This window comes from Pelecanus crispus, chromosome Z (assembly GCF_030463565.1).
Source record: "Pelecanus crispus isolate bPelCri1 chromosome Z, bPelCri1.pri, whole genome shotgun sequence".
NCBI lineage: Eukaryota > Metazoa > Chordata > Aves > Pelecaniformes > Pelecanidae > Pelecanus > Pelecanus crispus.
In genome coordinates, this window is record NC_134676.1 from 2,974,962 (window position 1) to 2,995,220 (window position 20,259).

The window sequence follows — 20,259 nt, forward strand, 5'->3', positions numbered from 1 at the left end:
CTAAGCGGCAGGATTAGCAGTTGTAATTAATTCAAAGATTAATTAGATCTGAAGAATACACAAAACCTAAGATGAATCTATGTATTTTATTAAAAAAAAAAAGTTCTGAAAAAGGTGAAAGGGAATGTGAAATGCACTTAAAACTTTGTGAGCTGACGTGTTACCTCTTGCTAGCAGAAAACAGTGGCTATACATTAAAAGTAAAATTCCACCGTGTCTATATTGCAAGCTAGAGATGATCCACAGAACCTGATTAAACAACGTCCGTGGGTGCGTATGCAGAGATGGAAGTCTAACTGGTACCACTGAGCTGCCGTAACTGGGACAGGTCAGACGCACGCAGCCAGGCCGCCTCTACTCTAGAGCTCCGAGCCACCTGCAGCCCCATCAGGGCAGGGCTGTATTGTACCTGGAGCCTCCAAGTCGGTTAAAGACTATTTTTTCCTCACCTCTGCAGTGGGATTTCCAGAAAAATTAGGCAGGAACATTTGTACTTGGGGGGAAAATCCCACTGCTGGTCAGTTCTGAACAATCCCTCTTGGCATCTGCTTAAAGACGGCACAGAGCCCGTGCCAGGAAGGACTACACTTCACCAAAGGGGCATCTTCCCTCAGCTTGACCGCTGCCACTGCGAATTTCCTGCACGGTAGCTCCCTTTGGGAACCGAAACCACTCTTGCCCAAAGCAAGACTCCTGCTGTGCCCAGGTAACGCTATTTTCCCAAGCGCCGAGTTTTCCTGAGTACTATCAATGCCCACTGATTATGAACCATGACTGCACTTCTTGCCTGGGGGGAAAAAAAAAAAAATCAGACTGAATAGACGGATGCAGATCTTTATTTTGTAAGACAGAATTATATTTACGGACCGATTGCCCTGCCCCTGTGATCATTCTCAGCCAGGACACAAGATCAGTGCATGGGATGTTTTTGTTACTCATCTGCCTAATTCGTGTGTTGGCAGAAGTGAGGAAGTGTGCGTTCCCAATATACTTGAATCTAACGATGCAGAACTCCACTGACACACTGCAACAGGCTTCGGCTAGAGTTGAATTTTTGGAAGGTAAAAATAATTTGTACACTAAATAAATAATTTTTTCAGTAAGATCACAAATTTAAATACAATAAAAACCAGGCATAGCAAAAATAGATGAAAAAAAGCATTCTTTGTAAAAACATCACGTGTGAGTGTTGGTCTTTTTTGTACATATACTTACATACACAAGTTGCAAACCACGTACAACGCCCAACTTGGCAAGGTAGCATTTCGAGCCCCACCTGGCAGCACTTTACCACAGTTTGAACACGCAGTCTTTTCCCCTCATCACTAGTTTCTGTGTTTACATAATCAGTCTTCTTTCCTCACCTAGGCAAAGCCTTCCCAAAGTTTACCGTTCTCTTTATCTAATACACAAACATAATTTTAAAATCAGATACTAGGCAGTAAGCGACAGAGACCATGTCCAAGGGGGCAAAGAGACTATTTTTCCTGTTCTATTTTGGAGCTATTCTGTAGAGGCTGCATTTTCCGATAAAAATGAGGATATGAGAGAGGTGCTTGCCATGGGGTAAATCCTAAGCAAGCTTTACTTCATCTCTTTGGATTCCGGCTTCAAGTTTGGCAGTATAGCCCTTTTACATCTATCTATTTATTTATTTTTGTCCTTTTTTGCCTTGATGCAGCAAACTATGGAGCAGCACATTCTCTTTATTTCTGTTCCTGACATACCATTGTTCTTGTTACAGAGAGCAGATTTAGAGAAGTCACAGGCTGTAAGGATCACTGTGTGTCCTCGCCTGCTCACGCAAAGTCACGGAGGGCACTCACACCTGATATGAACAAAATGAAAAAGGAATGCACATTGCGGTATCAGAATCAAATGTGCAGGACTACTCATGGCAAGGAAAAACTCAACTGGCAATTTTTGGTTTTATGCAAAAAAAACCCTGACAAATTAAACCTGAGAGAGGGGAAGATGAAGCGATCGACTTAAGAGCTTCTAAGCATTAAACCTTCTGAGTCCCATATTCAAACTGAACTGAATATACTGGACTGAGACCACAAGAAGTATTCAGTCAAACTTCCATAAATGTGCGTGTCAATAGGTGCCTGGAACACTTTCTGTTTCAGCTTCATCAGCTGCGTGCGGCGGGGTTTGTTCAAAGCGGCAACTGAGTCCACTCGGGAGTTTTTGAGTCAGCGATGTCATGAAAATATCACACACAGGTCTTTTTGTGAGAAGTGTATGCAAGGGAGAAAACAATTTAGCTTTGAAGAAATGGAACCTTGAAAAAATTAACAAATTAAAGAAAAATCCTTTGGTACATCACCTTGGAGTTCACTGCAGAACATCTCCTTGCAAAAACTCTACAAGATTTCTGTAAATTACTTCAGATCCTGCCTTTACGCGATAGAATTTATTATGCAACAGCGTAGCTTCGTTTTTAAAAGCTGTGAAGTGATTAATACTACTTTCAGGCTTTCCAAGGATAATTTTAACTAGTTCACGTTTTTCCTGATAACAGATTTCACACAAGGATGAAAACACGAAATACAAACACTGCTGCAGATTCCACATGTGCACACCACGCTGCTCCTCAAAGCACATTCAAAGAAACAGAGCAGCCAATGCCACAAGGAAGTCTGGACATGGGCATCTTTAAACATCCGACAAAACAGAAAGCCCATTAGACTCTTAAATTTGTCTTAAGCTGTCCTTTTTTCTTCTGACAAATGCTCTCTGGTGATGTCACAGATAATACAGTTGACAACACTAGGTCAATTAGAAGACTGATTATTAAAAGCAGAAATAGATCATTCTGGAAATCAGCAGTGATGAGAGAGCTGTAGTTCATCATCAAATGCACGTAGCTAAAACATCATTAATGGAATTCTTTAGTGTGGTGCTGGCTCTAAGCTAGAAATGCAATGTCATTATTTAAATTAATTTTGGAGAGCGCTCTCATTCCTGTGACGGATGCCATCATCCATACCGTTTATCAGGTACTTGGGAGAGTGGGGAGAAATCTACGTCAAGTGAAAAACAGGGCAGAAGGGGAAAAAAAGACAACAAAATGAGCAAAAATAAATTACAGGACTCAAAGATCATGATTTAAATTGGTCTGAAAAAGGGATCCCTGCAGAGTAGAAGATGCTGCCTGAGGAGTGCGATCTTCCGATGCATCAGTGAACCTTAGATTCAGGCCAGTCATACACATCTGGCATGAAAGATTCGTATTCGTAGGTCCAAACCTTTGATCGAATGTAGCGGTTCTTGTCTGCAGGTTCTGGGTAATGGAAAGCCATGTTGTTTGCGTACAAAAATTCCATAACCTGAAAAGTTAAATCACCATGCAGTTTATGCCTTCTACTACATTCACGTAACATACACGCGTCCACTGCAATATGTTTAGGACTCATAAACTGCATAAAGACAAACACCAGAGTCTTTTTACAATTCCTAAATGCCTTTACCAGGGATCTGAAAACTTAATTTCAGAAATCAAACGACCAAAATTTTGGCCCATCATCACGGCCAAACTGAAGCATTCAACAAACTCAACGTTTTTCTAAGTGTCTCTTATTAAAGACACAAAGAACTGGGTGTTTTGTGCCCAAGCACCTAGCGTTCAAGGGTCATCCTGTGCGATTCAGCAGGTTAATGTACACATCGAACACTTTTAGTACAGTCCACTTCTACGCTTCCTACTCACCTTGACAGCAATATAAATAGAAACTTCCCTGATATTAGACAGTGGAGGATAAAGTCGTCCTTGTGCAAGTTCTTCATCGGTCAACTGTTCCGTCAGTGCCTGAGTTAGAAAAACAAACAAGTTCTATTTACTGCATCCCGAATGGCATCAATAAGATGCAAAAACACCCGAGAGAAACAAGTTGCAGTGTTCTTACCACGAGAGTGCTCCCAAAGCACTAGAATAAGGCAGACAAAATCGCAAAATTCTCAAAGATCAACTCTGCAACCTGTGCCCGTCTCAGCAAATTCTGCTTGTAAGCATTTAGCAAAATAAGATCCTATTTTTTTGGAGGCCGAACGACCCATAACCATGGAAGTTATAAGAACGCAACACGCCTGCAGAACTGCCTGTGTGTTTGGCCAGTTGATTCACTGGCTACTCTGATGTGGTAGGTGCTCCTGCTCTGGAGCGGAAAGGCAGGAGAGGATGGGAGGCCCGGGGCCACGTGCATCCCTGACTGCACCGCCAGCCGTGGAACCCGGAGCGGGGCCGGAGGAGGCGGCAGGCCTGCTGCCAGACCTCTGAGGCTGGGAGGCAATTTACACACGGACAGATTTCCTATTTGGGTGTTTGGTTCCTGGATGAAAAAACGAAAATTGCAATGGAAGCTGATACTTTTCACGGTTCTGTTTGATCAAAATCCATTTTTTTTTTCCATTGGGGATGGATAAAACCAACCGAAATCAAACAGGAAACCATAGAGTTTCAGCAAGATTTGAGAAATTGCCCATCATGCCATCCAGCATCATATCAGAAGCCACAGCCTACTCTGCTTCCACACTTACCTTAGCAGCCTCTAGGAAAACCTTATCACTAATATGCCGAACACTGCTGAGGATCACAGCGAGAGCCACGCCTACAATAAAATTATTGCCAATTAGGGCCACAGCATTTTAAAAAACGCAGCCTGCTGCCGAGAAGCCGCGAGTCATCCAGAATGTTGCTTTTAAAAATTTTCCCATAGATTTCTACACACGTTCGCAAACCTATTACCACGTGTGCTCGTCATTTACCATAACAGGTGGCTTTTGACAAGGGGCTGGAGCTTAGCAGCTCAGGGAGGAAAGGGAGAGAAAGGGGAGGGCAGAGAAATATCCCTGGTGCTTCTTTTGTCCCCTCACTTGTGCAGACATCACTTCAAAAGGAGCGTATTGACACTTATTTTCTCCTTCCCCCCCCCCCAAAACAAGCAGAAGAATCCATAACGCAGCAGCTTTCAAAGCCTTTAATAGCATCCTTTTGTTTCTTAGAAATATCCAGTTGGGTGAGCTCACCGTGTGCATGTCACATAAATAGGGGCACACACCTAACGTCCATCCTGAACTGATTTTCTTTCATTCATTCTTGTGATTAAGTTCTCAGCTTGAAATGCCAGTAACACCTCCTCATGCTGCTTCACTGTGCCTAGCGTAGCAAGGGAACCCAAGAAGAGGTGCTAATAGCCTAGCCTTAAAGATTAAAAGATGACAATTTTATTTATTACCTGGAAAAATATAAGCATTGTTTCCTTGGCCTGGTTTGAAGGTTCTGCCATCTTTCAGAGTCACCAGCTCGAAGGGACTGCCGCTGGCAAACAAGCAACGGCCCTGTTAAAACAGAGGAATAATCACTGGCAGGCAGCTTCTAACGAGCCAACAGTATGGAGCAATATAGGCGTTATGAAATAGAGGGACGCCAGAGTCCTACGGCTCCCAGTCAGCTCTAGGACTGAGTCAGGAAGGTACTCGAGCGCACAGCCAAATGCAAAAAGGCAAACGGCTCTACTGAATACAACTGGATTCAAGCACGCACTTAAATCCCTTGCTGACTCAATTTCTACAATCCCAGAACGACAACAACCAAACCCACCCTTTTCCAGTAGGGCCTGGAAGAGGCACAGGCGTCAGTAAGCACCTGCATGTTTCTGCAGCTGCAGAACGTGCAATGTTCCCGCAGCAAACATCTGGAAAGCAAAAGAGGCAAGCGCACACATGTGTTTTATCGTTCATCGTTCTTTAAGACAGCAATGACTTAGAGGAACTGCTCGCACACAAAATAAAGTACTTGTGTGTGAGCCGTTATTATAACCATAACCACGTATCAGGGACCGTGGCCACAAGCCAGGACCCACCGCCGTAGGGGCTGTACAAAGCCAGCTGAATAATGGCCACTTCCAAAGGGAGACTGAAATAGAAGTACAGTAACAAAAGGCCACTTGTTTACTGATGGGTGGGAGGGTGAAGGGAGGGACTGCTGCATCATAACTTTTATTGCTGAGAGCAGTGAATAACGCAGTTTGCTTATCCTTCCTTTGAAAAGGATTTTAATCAGCACAAAATACTAAAACAAATCCCGAGTCTGGCGTGTGAAATATGCCCTCCAGATAAATGACCCTGTCTTCAAGCCATAAAACCCCTGTAAGCAAAAAATCTGGACTTTCTTTTGAGTAACAGCTTTAATAACATTACTTTAAAATATTTAAGGCTCCCCAGGACCACTACATTTGAGAACGAATTTCCAAAGAAGCTAAAGACTCGGAATCTATGAATGTTAGGGCATACCCATGACAATAGCCTTTTTGTGTAGGGAGGAAAACATCTGGATGCATTTGAGGACAGGGCCAAAAGACAATAATAATTAAAACACAACAAAAGCCTGCACAATACACAGTGGCAGAGGGCACTAAAGCATCGTCAGGCTTTTACAGGTGCCATCTAGTGGAAAAAGAATAAGGAATAAAAGGTTAGTGATGGTATCATCGTTTCCTTACTGACTTCCTAGTTTAGCCTAAGATTTCACACCAGCCAGGATTAGGCTATTCCCAAGGCCAGGTGACACACGGGGCTGACAGCTCTGATCCCTAATTGCCTGACAAACTTTGTTAGTTAAATGAAAAAGTAAGTGAAATCAGAGAGGATTTTCTAGGTAATTACTGTATTTTGAAAGGAAAAATATTATACATTTTGACGGGCAAACTATGGGTAAACTGAGTACATTTTTGAGAACTAAAGAGCCTTATGAAAACAAACATCAGATACGGAGAAAAGTCTAAAGAGACAGAAACATTACAAAATTTATTAATAAGGACTGGAACAAAATTACACCCATTCATTTACTGACCAGTAATATTTAATTGTCCAAATAACCCATGTCTATGAATAATAACTTAAGGAAAATCATGAATAAAAGGACATACGGATCCAATACAGGAAAAAACCAAAGATCATCTCTCCATTTGGCACAAACCTTTTCAATAGCACTATGCTCACACAGCTACTTCAGTGAAGACATGTTACCATGCCTGAATCTAACCAGCGCTGTCTTGCTTCTGCATCTGATAGCGACAACTACCCTGAGGTCCAACTCCTTGGGACTCAACACACAGCCATGGGGAACAAGTGAGCCTCTTCCCTTAGAATATCTATTGCTCTGTTGAGATTCTACAAAAAATGCAAGCAAAAATTAGGCTGATTCTCCCTCTAATAGTGCTGCTGGCCTCCTTCAGCCATCAGAGATACCAGCAGTGTTTACATTTATTTATGCCAGCTAAAGGCTTGGCTATATATCTAACTCTTCTTTACTTTCTATCAAAGATACTGGAATTTATATACTGCAACACTGCCTAACTCACTATCCTGGCTAATGCAAGATATCTGAGAGATATTAAACCATCTTCATTTAACAGTGTTCTCATTTACTGTTAAAACCTAAGGTCTACATTTTGTCCAGAGGCTGTTACTCCTGCGCCTAGGGCTCATTCTGGACCTGCAAATCTCTGTAGCAAGAGTTCCCTCCGAGCTGATGGGCCCAAGAACACGGAAGGGAATCTGGGAGCCAAGTGGAGACGATGGAGTTTACCCTTCCCGGTGTGAATCTAACAATGCTGGAAACTGAGCCACACTAACAGTGGAAGGAAGGAGTTCATAGTTCTGCATCAAGAAACAAAGAAAGCTCTCCACCCGCTTATTTTCACATATGAGTCACTTGATTTGGGACTGTATTAAAAAAAAAAAAAAGAAAGGAAAAAAAGAAGTCTTTTCATGAGCCCCACCCCTGAAGTCTGCAGGCAGGCCCTGTGGACAGGGGAGAGATCACAGCGAGCTGGAGCCTACGAAAGGCATCACCAGCCAGTTCAAAGTGTTGAAGCTAGCGCTCCGTCTGCCTGATGCTCCCTTGCCCCCACTTCCTTCCCCTCAGGCTCTCTTCAAAGATTATTAGGTTTCTTTTATATAAAAAGTTGTGCAGAAGGATAAAAGACTTGCTTCATTAAAGGCAAAGCCAAGGTCTCGATGTGCTGGTGATAGCGTTATTAAAAAAACACCCCAAACCCCCAATTTCAAAGCCCCCCCCACGCACCCCACAGTGTACTGGCTTTGAGGTAAGAGTCCTGGACGGGTGTGTTTCACCATCCCTGAAGTGCTCAAAAAACGGGCAGATGTGGCACTTGGGGACATGGTTTAGTGGGCATGGGGGTGTTGGGTTGATGGTTGGACTGATGATCTTAGAGATCCTTTCCAACCTTAATGATTCCTAGTTTTACTTTCATTAAAAATAATGCAGCCACCAAGCCAGGAAACATGAAATTGCTACTCTCCCCTTAATTGGTTTAGTGGTGGACTTGGTAGTGTTAGGTTAATGGTTGGACTGGATGATCTTAAAGGTCTTTTCCAACCTAAACAATTCTATGATTCTATTCTGGGTTCACCCATTTCGGCGTTTGGTGGTGCCAGCGTACAGGACGCAGACATTGCGAGAGGGGAACAGGAGGACAGAGGGCCACCACAGACTCCTGCCCTGGAAGCACAGGTCTTCACAAGTCGCTGTTAACGATACGAGTTCTGACCTGCAGACGTTAGGAAATGACTGAGCGCAAAGCAGAATTCCTGGATTCATGCAAGGACATACCCGGCTTTAAGGACTTTATTCAGCCATTACATTTTCAAGGTTGCACCTAGTCTCTCTATTACAATGTTAACATAAGATATTTCTTTAAAACCCAAAATAATTAAAAAGCAAGGTGGGAATCAGTTAATTGATCAAAGCTATGAAACAGTACCTAGTGGTCATTCTTTTAAAAATGTAATACAAGATTTAGGCTATTTTAAGCCTTGCAAAATGTCGTTATTTAAAAATCAAGACTACTTCTCAAATCACCTCCATTTGCTTTTGCCAGAAGACAAGAAAGATCTGTATTATTATGTTAGTAAATCCAAGTAATAATAACATAATCTGAGTTCTTGCATTCTCACACTCAGTAAACAGTTCTATCACTAAGTGCCAACAGGTCAGCATTTCTGAACATTACATACCTCTGTTAACGTATATGCTTCCTCTGCTGTGCATTCAGCTTTCACTGTAGGGTTACTTAGTGCAAATATTATGGGTCGCTCATTGATAGAGGCCATGGCTTTGATCACATCCTGAGAGAAGAGCCGCCCAGCTCCTGCAACTCCTGAAGTAAATGGAAACACGTAAAAACAGAATCAATACTTGACTGCCTCAGGGCAGATGACAGCGACTGTAGATTAAGTTTGTGTCAACCCTGAAGTCTCCCACTCAGAGCAAAGCATCGCAGGCTTTTCTAGCAGCAGGAGATGGAAACCAGGCACTGCTCTGTTAGTGGCTGCTTAAAATTCTCATTTTCACAGGAACATCTAATTGATGTGTTCCAAAAGCCTATTTTACATGATTTTTTTTGTATCAATCTGTGTAAAGAACACTTATCCCTGCCATGGATAAGCAAGTGGGAACTCCAGGTTCCTTACAGATGATTGATCCTAGCTGGGTGTTAACTGTGCAACGCACATTCCCTTGATATTGGTATTTCTGACCACACACAAACACATAGCTACAAATACATAAAAATGGTGTACATTTGTACACCGTCTACAAACTTCAGGGTAGCTACTCAGCCCAAACCCTTTTCTTTTCCAAATAAATCACACACAAAGGAAATTGCAGAGCCGTACCAGGAAGTACCTGTAATCCCATCTCACCTCTGCATGCAGCCACGGTTATAAATCAATACCTACGTATGTCCGTGACCTAACAAGTATTGGTCATCTGCAGTATGAAACAGCTCCTTCAAGCCATGCTGCTAGCAGCTTCTGGCCAGAGAAGCTGACTGGGGGAAGGAAAGTCAGGAAAAAAAAAAAAAAAAAAACTACTCAAGTTAGGGAACTCGCGTAAAGCAGAAAATGTGGTGTTTGTGACGGCTCCCTCCCTTGCTGCTGGTGTAGGGACCGTGTCTGGGGAAAAAGGTTTTATTTTTGTCTTCCTGACTCTTAGTGCTCTTCATGACAGTTTCAGCTCATTGCGGCCATGCAGTCCCTGAGAAGACGCTCAAGGTTTTCCAAGAAAGGTCCAACAGCAGCTGGGCAAGGACTAGAGGAAGCCATTAACAAGGACACAAGATGCAGTAGGAACACCACAGCTGCAACGAAGGATGCGCTAACCTGCAGCTCAGTGTATTTTCAAGCAGAAAATTGACCTCACATTTTCATCTTATTTACACCAGCAGAAATGCAGATCACGGTCACCAACCTCCTTGGAGCCAGGTTAGCAAATTAAATGCAGCAAATGACCAAATGATGGAATCGCAGAAACAAAAATAACCTTACTTACCAATGATAGCTGAAGGCCGAAGTATGTTCACTGCCTCTACAAATGTCTTTGGTATCTGCTCTGGAGCCTGATGCGTAAATGGTTCTTGATAGGAATCTACCTTTTGCTCTCGGCCCTATAGATAAAAAGTTGATTCTTCTTGTGAGAAGGACATGGAAAGCACTGGCCACCTGTACTGTGGTATTTCCAAGCATGGCACACCCCTACCTGAACCAGTAAACCATATTTGTCAAACATCCATATTCTCCTGTAGGCTTCCTCAGCAGAAACACCGGTTTCCATCATAGCCATAACAATGAGGTTTGCAATTCCCAAGGCGGCCTTGTGGATAAAAGGACTTTGGTTTTTAATGAGTCACAAAAGAGGTCTCTCATCACAAACCCCACCCTGTTCAAGACCCCCACAAAAATCACTTAGTAATCAGCTCTGAAACACAAGCAATGTCTGCCTAGATGGGGGCAGGCTCCTGGGATCAACAGTATCATGAAACCACGGCATAGTATTTTGTGCCCAGCTGCTTTCCCAACCTCTCTCTGCTCCTGCTGCCTGTGATAAAGGCCTTGCAGACAGAGGGCAGAAAGCAGATGCTGGCAGCGCTTCCCTCCACGTCCCTTCTCTTGGCTCACTGTGCAGGCTGCTAAGTCTGGCAGGAGAAAGAAGGTAGAGGGAAGTGCAAAGCAGGGCTCAGTGCTCAGGCAACAACACAACATCGGCCAATTACTGCAATCTGGACCTATCCCAGCTGGAGAAATTTTCAGTTAATTAAGTTATTTTGTCAGCACCATAGAAGCAATTTTGCTGATATACCAAGAAGCATGGTGCTGGTCCTGACATGGCTGCCCCAGTAACTAACTAGTGTCTGCTGCAAACAGCCACTGATTTAACTTGCTAAGAAAACCGCTGTGTGCTTCTCTCCAATGCTATAAAAATTCACAAGATGTTCTTACCCCCTTTGTTACTAAATCATAATTTTGTGGTAAATTCCCTTTCAACTACACGCAAGGCCCTGATGCTTTTTTTCAAGTGAAAATGAAAAACTTGAGTCCGTGCAAACATTAAACACCTTTCAAATAGCCATCTTTAAGCAGGTGGTCCCTCCTGTTAACGTATTTCAGCTGACGTTATATAAAAAGTTCTGCAATGGAATTCAGAGAATGTGAATCTCCGCAAGTCCCACAGAACAGCAGACAGACAGTTCAATCTCTTGTGGCTCTAGAGCCCTTAAGAGAACTCACCTCTCCTGCTCCAAGGAACAGCACTTTCTGCTCTGCAAGTGGTTTACCGGTGGCTTTCTGTGCTGCCAGCAGTCCTGCCAAGGCCACTGAAGCTGTCCCTGTAAAAGCAGTACAAATCTAAGGAGAGCTGAACAGACCTAGATGGCAGATTATGGTTTTAGGCAAGGGTTCTGCATATACATTAAAGAACCTAAACAAAGGGTATACCTTGAATGTCGTCATTGAAGGTACAGTATTTCTCTCTGTATTTTCTTAGAAACCGAAAAGCATTGTGGTTTCCAAAGTCTTCAAATTGGATAAGGGTGTTCTGGCCATACCTGCAGAACATGACAAATATTCCTATCACTAGACACATAAAGAAATAAAATCCTTTTAAAACAAATCCCGCACGTACTCAATTATCTTTGGAAAGAAGATGTCCTCAGGCCTGTCACTGCTTAAAATAGTTCTGTCTCCGTTCTGTGCATATTTAACAGATAACTACAAGCAGCATGTTCCAGGTCACAGAGAAAATCACTACAGAGCCAGAAATACAGCCACGTCTCTTGACTTCTAGTCCTATCCTTATTCCCTAAATGACTGTTTCAAGGACAGCGTGCTATGGGGACTTTTTGCCAGCAGTTCTGGCCATAATTCTGTGCAGAATATTCAGTGTCATACCTGTCTGTAATGGCTTCCATAAATTCATCAATTAAGTCATCATAGACCTGCGAGCGATCCCTTTTTTGGTACAGGCCCATATAAAATGGATCTTTTAGGAGTGTCTGAAAAAGAATAAATCAAAGACAGCAGCAGGATGAATCACTTCCTCAATATACACTTTCCAGAGTTCACAGTAACACATTTCACACCAAAGATACTGCATTTATATAGCCATTGTAACTGCCTCCAGTCTGTATCAATGTTCAGTAATTTCAGCTGGCAATTGAGGCTGGTGATGGCTGCTTTTAAAGTGGAACAAATCGATACTGTGAACAATACTTTAATAAATCCGATTCACATTTCCAGCTGCTTAAAGTCAGGTCAACCTGACTGTCTATTTTACAGTGTTCCAGCATTCAAATTACTTCCAAACGCACCATTTCACTGACAAATTAACTGGCGTTTTTCAATCACTGATGTGTAACTCTAAAGTGAATTCCAAATCATTTACACTTACATAAAATATTGGGGTTTATCTTAAATGAAAGTGCACAAACAAAAATCTTCTCTTATAGTACTAAATACTTTTAAATAAATACTTTTCATAGGGATAACTTATGGCAGGCAAAGTTCAGTCAAACTCACTGTATTATCAGTTCCAACGTCGATGCACACAGGCAAGCATTTATCTGGATGTATTCCTGCACAAGCTGTATACAAACACAGTTTTCCTACTGGAATTCCCATCCCATACACACCTAGGTCTCCAAGACCCAGTATTCTTTCTCCATCAGTGACGACAACAGCCTGAAAACAAAAGCAGGTGAAATGATGTACGATCACTGAAATTTATCAAGTTTAGAGCAATACCAGTTGTGGTTTTTTCCAGGCAAAAATTAAGGTATGTTTACACAGTCAAACAAAGAATAGATTACAAGGAATGTTTTACTTGAAGCAATAATGCCTAACGTTAGAATCTGCTATGCTCCTTTTTCTTTGCTGAAATCCACTGCCCAAATCCTTGAAAGCTAAGTGGGAAGGATCCAAGCTGCCATAGAATCATAGAATGGTTTAGGTTGGAAAAGACCTTTAAGATCATACAGTCCAACCATTAACCTAACAGTGCCAAGTCCACCACGAAAACAATTAAGGGGAGAGTAGCAATTTCATGTTTCCTGGCTTGGTGGCTGGATTATTTTTTAATGAAAATAAAACGAGAACAGAATCACTAAGGTTGGAAAGGAGCTCTAAGATCATCAGTCCAACCATCACCCCAACACCCCCATGCCCACTAAACCATGGCCCAAAGTGCCACGTCTGCCCGTTTTTTGAACACTTCCAGGGATGGGGACTCCCCCACCTCTCTGGGCAGCCTGTTCCAGTGCTTGACTCCCTTTCCGTGAAGAAATTTTTCCTAATATCCAATCTAAACCTCCCCTGATGCAGCTTGAGGCCATTTGCAGTTCCATGTGGAATTGCAGCTTGTAACTTGGGTTTATTATTCTCACTTGTAAATCCAGACATCAAAAAGTTTGCATAAGTATCGTTCATCTCATCTCCCCTGTGGTTCTCAACCCTACTGGGTCATACAGGATTTAATGGCAAAATCTGGGCCTCCCAACTCCCACTTCTGTGTCCTAATCTGAGGACAAGATCACCTGTCCTACTGCTACGTAACACAGTAAGACAGACCCAGAGGTGCATCCCCCAACCCCTCCCCAAAAGGTGGAATAATGAAGTAAAATAAAAAGTTTGGCAAGTCTAGTTCTCAGCATCACTGTTTACTCAAATCATAAACCTCATATTTAGGGTAAAACATTGCTCTTCACGGTACGCATTATCTTCATTAGCTGTATTTTGCATCATCGTCAAACAGCCAAGGATGCATTATTTAGTACTGACATTTCCATCAAATACTAACAAATCTTAAGAAGCTCAACTGAGATTAAATAATACCTAGAAAAAAAAAATTATACAGTGGGAGTACCTTAACGTCGTTCTCTGGCCAGTTGTTCACAATTGACCTTATATGGCCTCTGTCTGAGATAGAAATAAATAATCCTCTGAAAGAAAAAAAAACCAAAGCAGAAATATTTTATAGGTGGCAACTAGAAATTTCACCTTGCTTTGTAAAACTAAATGTCAAACAGTACAATTTTCTTAAAATTGAAAGCGTTGCAATCACTGACATAAATCACTCAAAGGACACTTTCTAATACACCAGCCTATTCAGCTACTTTGACGGTCTAAAATAAGAACACAGAGAATATACTTTCCATGATGCTACCTGGATTTCACACTACTACAGATATTCACCTTTAATACTCCTCTAGGGCAAAACACCTCTGGTGTTAGCGTCAGACATGACAGGATCTACGCTCCCCTGTAAGGGTATGAGACGGGAACATGATCCTAAGCCTGGATTTACCTTAGTGAACCTCTGTTCACGACATTACACAAGGTGAGGGGAGGGAAAAGAAAGGAAAGAGAAAGACAGGGACTGAGCATACTGTCTTCTCCAAGACCAGGAGGAGAACAGCGCTGCCCACTGCGGAGCGCTCCTCCATGGGAACACGGGAGAGGAGGCAAAGGAGCAGAGGTGAGGAGAAGCGGCTGTATTTCTTCTGCTTGAGCAAACCCTCTGTGGTTAGGAGGAAAGGGGGCACGAACAGCTCAGCAGAGGTGGTGACAGATAAATTAGAAACACTTGGAAAGTGCTGGTTCTCGGAAAGAAGGGGGCACGTCCTGAGTTTCAGTCCATGCTGCTGTTCTTGTACAACTTCTAGAGGGGGACAGTCTTCCAACTGGTCTATTATACATACAGAGACGAGGAAGAGGCAAGGAAGTGTGTGAGAACTAGGAGTACATCCTTCACATCCCCAGCCCCAGATCAGGAGCAAAACCATGAGTTTCTTACTGTCTTTATCACAGCAGCCGCACTACTCAGCCGAGTCCTCATAGCAGCGAAGGATTAGCCCTTCCTCCACACAGCGCTAAAGCCCTCAAGCGAGAGGGTTCTAGAAATACACTTGGAATTGCAGTGAGAGTATCATGGAAACGAGCTGAAATGACTGCCAGCCTGAACTGGTTTCCTCAACACAGAGCTAATAACCTGAATGGTGGATTTGAAGCCACTGCTGAACCCAAAGCAGAGCCCAGCCAAGTGTATTTCGGCTGGAATAGAGTTAATTTTCTTCCTAGTAGCAGGCATAGTGCTGTGTTTTGGATTTAGTAGGAGGCTCGCTGGCCTCTGCTCCTGCACTCAAGATGTCAGGCTGTGCTGCTCTGCAGAGCGTCGCGAGAATCTAGTCTACCCTTGATTGGCTTAGAGTAGACTTGGTAGTGTAGGTTAATGGTTGGACTGGATGATCTTAAAGGGCTTTTCCAACCTAAAGGATTCTGTGATTCTATGATTCTAATCCCTCCAGCACCAGGACCCTTTGCCACCAGCAGCAACATGTTGCTCACGGCTTCGATTCTGCCGGGACTGCCGTTAGCCCGAGCTTCCTCCAGGAAATCTGCTGCAGGGCTGTGCGTGCACTCCCGTTCCCTCTCTGCGCAGGCTGCGCGCAGGGGTGCGTTTAACGGTGAGCTACCCGCCCCGAGCAGATGGGTAACTTTACGGCCCTGAATTGGCACAGATCTTGTATAGCTGAATCAAAATGAAATAAAACATTTCCAAACCTCTGGCAAGTACACAGAGAAAACGATAATCAAAATAGCAACAATATATATTTATTGTTCTTACTTTGGTCTCCTGAAGATGTGACCATACTGGGAGCAGGCAAGGCCTACTGTTGGTGTGTATACAATTGGCATTAACCGCTCAATATCATCTTGTAATACCCTATAGAATAATTTTTCATTTCTCTCTTGGATTCCCATTATGTAGATATACCTGAAATGAAGCAAAAAAAAAAAAACAAAAACCAACCACTTATTGTTTCACATTTATGCTTATTTAAAACAATGAAAAATGTCAAAGCAAACCCCAAACTTGCTTCATATTATTTCCTCATGAAATTCATGCTTCCACTCAAGTCGGGCTTTCAGCACTAAACAAAAGTTGGAAGAGAGAGGGTAGCAGTACTAAAAAGCTGAAATAAAAATACTGGCTCTGACATACCACACATGCTAACAACTGAATGCACAAACATGCACTGCGATAAAAGATAACCCATGGATTTATTACAGGATGCAGCTGGGAGTCTCATTACTGTTAAAAAAAAAAAAAAATTATCAGTGAAAGAATTTTTCATCCCAAAAAAGTAAGGTCCTGACAGTAAGGTCTTGTTAACCCTAGCGTTAACACAGCTGTAAAATAAATTAACTCCTAACAAAAAGTTCATTTTGAAGGACTTACCTAGGTGTGTAAATTAAACCTGCATTTTTGCAAATTTACCTACCAATCTACTGTTTATCAATTCCTATTCAGGCCCGCTGACCTGACAACATAAAGATAACGAATTAGCAATTTGTCTTAGGCTACAGCAACCAGGCGCTTTGCCAATACAGATGACATGACTGTTTCAGATCAGCAAGGGACATGATGTGGATTTAGAAGTCATCTTTCAGCTTCCATGAGAACAAAAGAGTTTTGATGTGGTCCAGTAAGCCTCAAAACATTCCAGTGCTCCTCTTGCCTTTAGGAGGCTGCATATTTGAACATGTAGATACACATAGGCTTATATGAAAACAGTAACAGGATGCTAAAAACATGCCATTCTAAAAAAAAAAAAAAATATTAAAATCCTTCACATTCTTTTCACCAAATCAGTGGGTTAAACAAAAAAAATTGATGTAAAAAAATTACCCATTATGAGACTCAAAATTCTAACCCTGGAATTCCTTTCTAGCAGAAACTACTGTACATGATAAACACTTTTATACCTAATTATAAAACCCTCAATTTACCTTCACTCTCACATATTTTACTAGCATGCACTAGCTGCCCCCTTCCCTCCCTCCAATGGTTCTGCGCTCTAACAACTTGCCGCCCAAATCTTATACATATACAGTATACGTATTACAGCAGAAATACGTATTACAGCAAGGTTTGCAGCTTTGTTACTGGCTAATTTGTGCACATTCTTTTTCTTTATCTTACATCTATGGAATATAAGGAAAAAAGCTCCCCAACCTTATTTAGCCGCATGATAAAATGCGTGATTGATGAAAGCAATCTTCTGTGCAAAAGTGAAAATAGCCTGCAACAACTGAAAAACCCAGTGAAGGCATAGAAACCTTGTTTGGTTATCGCCATGAAATATTTTATGGCAATTTCCATTTACTTGCATGACAAAACAAGGCCAGAGGAGTGCTTACTTTTCCAAGGGGTCAGTCATTTTTGCCAAATTCTTATGGAAGCGTAACGCTTGAATGTCTTGTGTCTCTATTTTAGGCGGTAGAAGTCCTTGCAACCCAAGCATCTGTCGTTCATGTAATGTAAAGGCCATACCCTGAAAATGAGAGAGGTGAGAAATAATTAGCAGTTCTTCCTCTAGCATTTCTATTTATAATGTCTTTCTATTTACCATTTCAGACTACCCACTGCATCCTTTTCTCATGGCAGTGCCACAGAGGGCAGGGTTTGGGTGTCATTGCCTCTGCTGGGGTTCTCCTCATCCTTTGTGGGTATCCCTTTTGACCACAGCTTTTCCACATCTCGGGGACCTCGTGCCCTTTGCCAGATTTCATTTTCCTCTGCGAAACTGGAGAACAACTAGGAGATCCCACTGCAGACAGGCTAAGGTTTAAAAGTAAAATAACAGCTGCTTCTTGAGTTCTTTCGTAGGAACGTCAGGTTGACCAGGAACATGTGGGTCACCCAGTCTGGTCCCTACAATCACTCACAGTAACATTCAGTCCAGAGAGCCTTCTCTGAATTGCTCCATTTGCTGCTTTTTTCTACATGCTTTCAGTAACCCAGCCAGATCCCAAAGCTACTGAACTGCCCTAATGCTTCTGCTGAGATCACAATTCAACCCAAATCCTTCACTCTTACTTAGGGCTAGAACTAAGCTGTTCCTCTTCAAATGTAGTCGTCTACTACCAAACTCATTTGTAACAAATTCAGTTTCAGAAGAGTTAAACCACACAAATATCCCAGCATTTCCATTCTTTTCTGTTTCAAGGTGGATCAAGAGTTTAATTTATTGTTATTTAAATACTAATTTGAATTATTTAACAAGAACATTCAATAAAACCGGCTTTTCACTCAGTACACCAAAAGAGCCTGCTGCGAGCTACCTGCTAGCGGAGACGTCTTCACGGGGCAGTTAACTGGCGGCGTAACGCTGCAGAACGTTAAATGATCCGCGCCCGGCTTCACAGCCAACCTGGCTCAAAGTGCTGACCCCATTTCCGACAACAACTGACCCCACTTTTAAGTTTGCCACTTCCAAAAGAGCAATGGTAAACTTTCCTTATTGCAGTTTATCCCACTGGCTCGGTTCAGTGAATGATTTAATCAATACTTGTGAACGCAGGAGCTGAAAACCCAGGAAAGCCTTTGTCGTGCCAAGGCTGTGCATCAATCTGTGAGCAAAAGCAGAATCTGCAAGGGAAAGGTCTGCTCGTTGCAATGTTTTGAAAATGGAAACAAGAAACATCAGTTCTGCTCACAAACAACCCTTCCTTTGTTTACTAAAGCAGCTAGATTAAAAAACAAGAGCACATTTTCTCAAATTTCCCCACGCTGGAAGCAGATTCTTGCTGCCAAGTTTAAAAAAAAAAAAAAAAAGGTTTAATAAAACCTTTCTAAGGTTTTATGCCTTGTAATTACACTCCAAATTCCTCCTGCAATCAGACAGACCACAAGAAAAAAATTAATATTTTCCCACTTTAGAATAAAGACAAATTCAGATTAGAATAGGTGTATTTCCCCTTTGCTTATGTTTGAATACTTTCACAGGCATTTGTAGAAAGCACACCCATTACCAAAAAAATCTCTAATTTAGAGTCTATACTTAGTGTAATTCATCACACTTGAATGGTTTATAACCAATATAACGACTCCTTAGGAAAAAACATAATTAAAATAATATTTTTACACAATTTTTCTCTTTTCTTACTTAAATCGCATTTAATATCAGTTGTTTTGGCTACACGGATTTCAGCAGACCACCCGCTTTTCTGTACTAATTCTATACTATGTTCTCAAGTAATAAAATATTTGAAGAGTTAGAATGCAAGAAAGAAAGAACCAAGCCAAAAAAACTTCAGTGTTTTGCAAAAAACACTTGCAAATACTTTCTTGCAAAAAACTAAGTATTTAACCCTAAACTAGATCACCGCTTTGCAGGTAACAGATTTGATATTAAATACTGAACTCAATTTATCCTTTTTCTACTATCTGTGGTCATTCACAAACCACTGTTTTCTTTCCTCACGTAATTAACCATTGTTTTCTTTCCTCATGTAATTGTTATTCTCAAGTATTCTTCCAATATTGTCTGCAAATAAATTTCAGATGAGGGCTTACTCCTGAACTTTTTACCCTTGCTGCTGGTCTTTTGCTGGGTGGAACAGTCACTTTAGCCACATGGTAATTTTTCTGAAAACTGATTTGAATAATCCAAAACCTCAACTGAGAACACAACCACGGAAGCAGCCCCAGCATGAGAAAAAAAACGAACCAAACATGAGGAACGCATGCTGAACGCTTTTTTTTTTTTCTTATATTGCAAAGGATCTACTTTAGTTTCACTTCTGCATACTTCACGAGAAATACTGAAAAGATTCTCTGGGAAGGTAAATGCATCTGCCAAATTTGCATGGAAGCGAACCTGCAAACACACCTCTCGGCTGTCGTCCCCTTTTCCTTACTTACCCCCAAATCTGTCACCATCAGCAGTTTATGCCTTTTTCAAACAACCGCTTCTCAACGCAAACTGCACTTGCAGCGCAAGCGATTCAGGATACAAAGCTGACCGAGTACAGCTGGCAAACATCCGTAATGCTCTGACTCTTGCTTTAGGCACGACAAACCCAAAAATGATGCCACAAGATTTACGATATTAAGAA

The 20,259-nt window shown here is 42.0% G+C and overlaps 1 protein-coding gene across 3 annotated transcripts in view; it reads right to left on the reverse strand.

Annotated features, from left to right (window-relative positions):
* Nucleotides 1-797: 797 nt before the first annotated feature.
* ME2 (malic enzyme 2) overlaps nt 798-20,259 on the reverse strand; it is a 34,706-nt gene continuing 15,244 nt past the window's right edge. Inside the window, exons 1-15 of one of the 3 annotated variants that reach the window (XM_075725937.1) lie at nt 18,484-18,523; nt 17,560-17,693; nt 15,983-16,132; nt 14,222-14,297; nt 12,880-13,041; nt 12,253-12,356; nt 11,800-11,909; nt 11,593-11,690; nt 10,565-10,678; nt 10,358-10,472; nt 9,043-9,185; nt 5,238-5,340; nt 4,540-4,610; nt 3,713-3,811; nt 798-3,332 (exon numbers count right to left, since the gene is read on the reverse strand). In XM_075725937.1, coding sequence (XP_075582052.1) covers nt 3,183-3,332; nt 3,713-3,811; nt 4,540-4,610; nt 5,238-5,340; nt 9,043-9,185; nt 10,358-10,472; nt 10,565-10,678; nt 11,593-11,690; nt 11,800-11,909; nt 12,253-12,356; nt 12,880-13,041; nt 14,222-14,297; nt 15,983-16,132; nt 17,560-17,690 — 1,626 coding nt within the window. In that variant the 5' untranslated portion in view covers nt 17,691-17,693; nt 18,484-18,523 and the 3' untranslated portion in view covers nt 798-3,182. Of the gene's footprint in view, nt 3,333-3,712; nt 3,812-4,539; nt 4,611-5,237; nt 5,341-9,042; nt 9,186-10,357; nt 10,473-10,564; nt 10,679-11,592; nt 11,691-11,799; nt 11,910-12,252; nt 12,357-12,879; nt 13,042-14,221; nt 14,298-15,982; nt 16,133-17,559; nt 17,694-18,483; nt 18,524-20,259 lie in introns of those variants that run through there. The other 2 variants (XM_075725936.1, XM_075725938.1) reach the window with 2 other exon arrangements.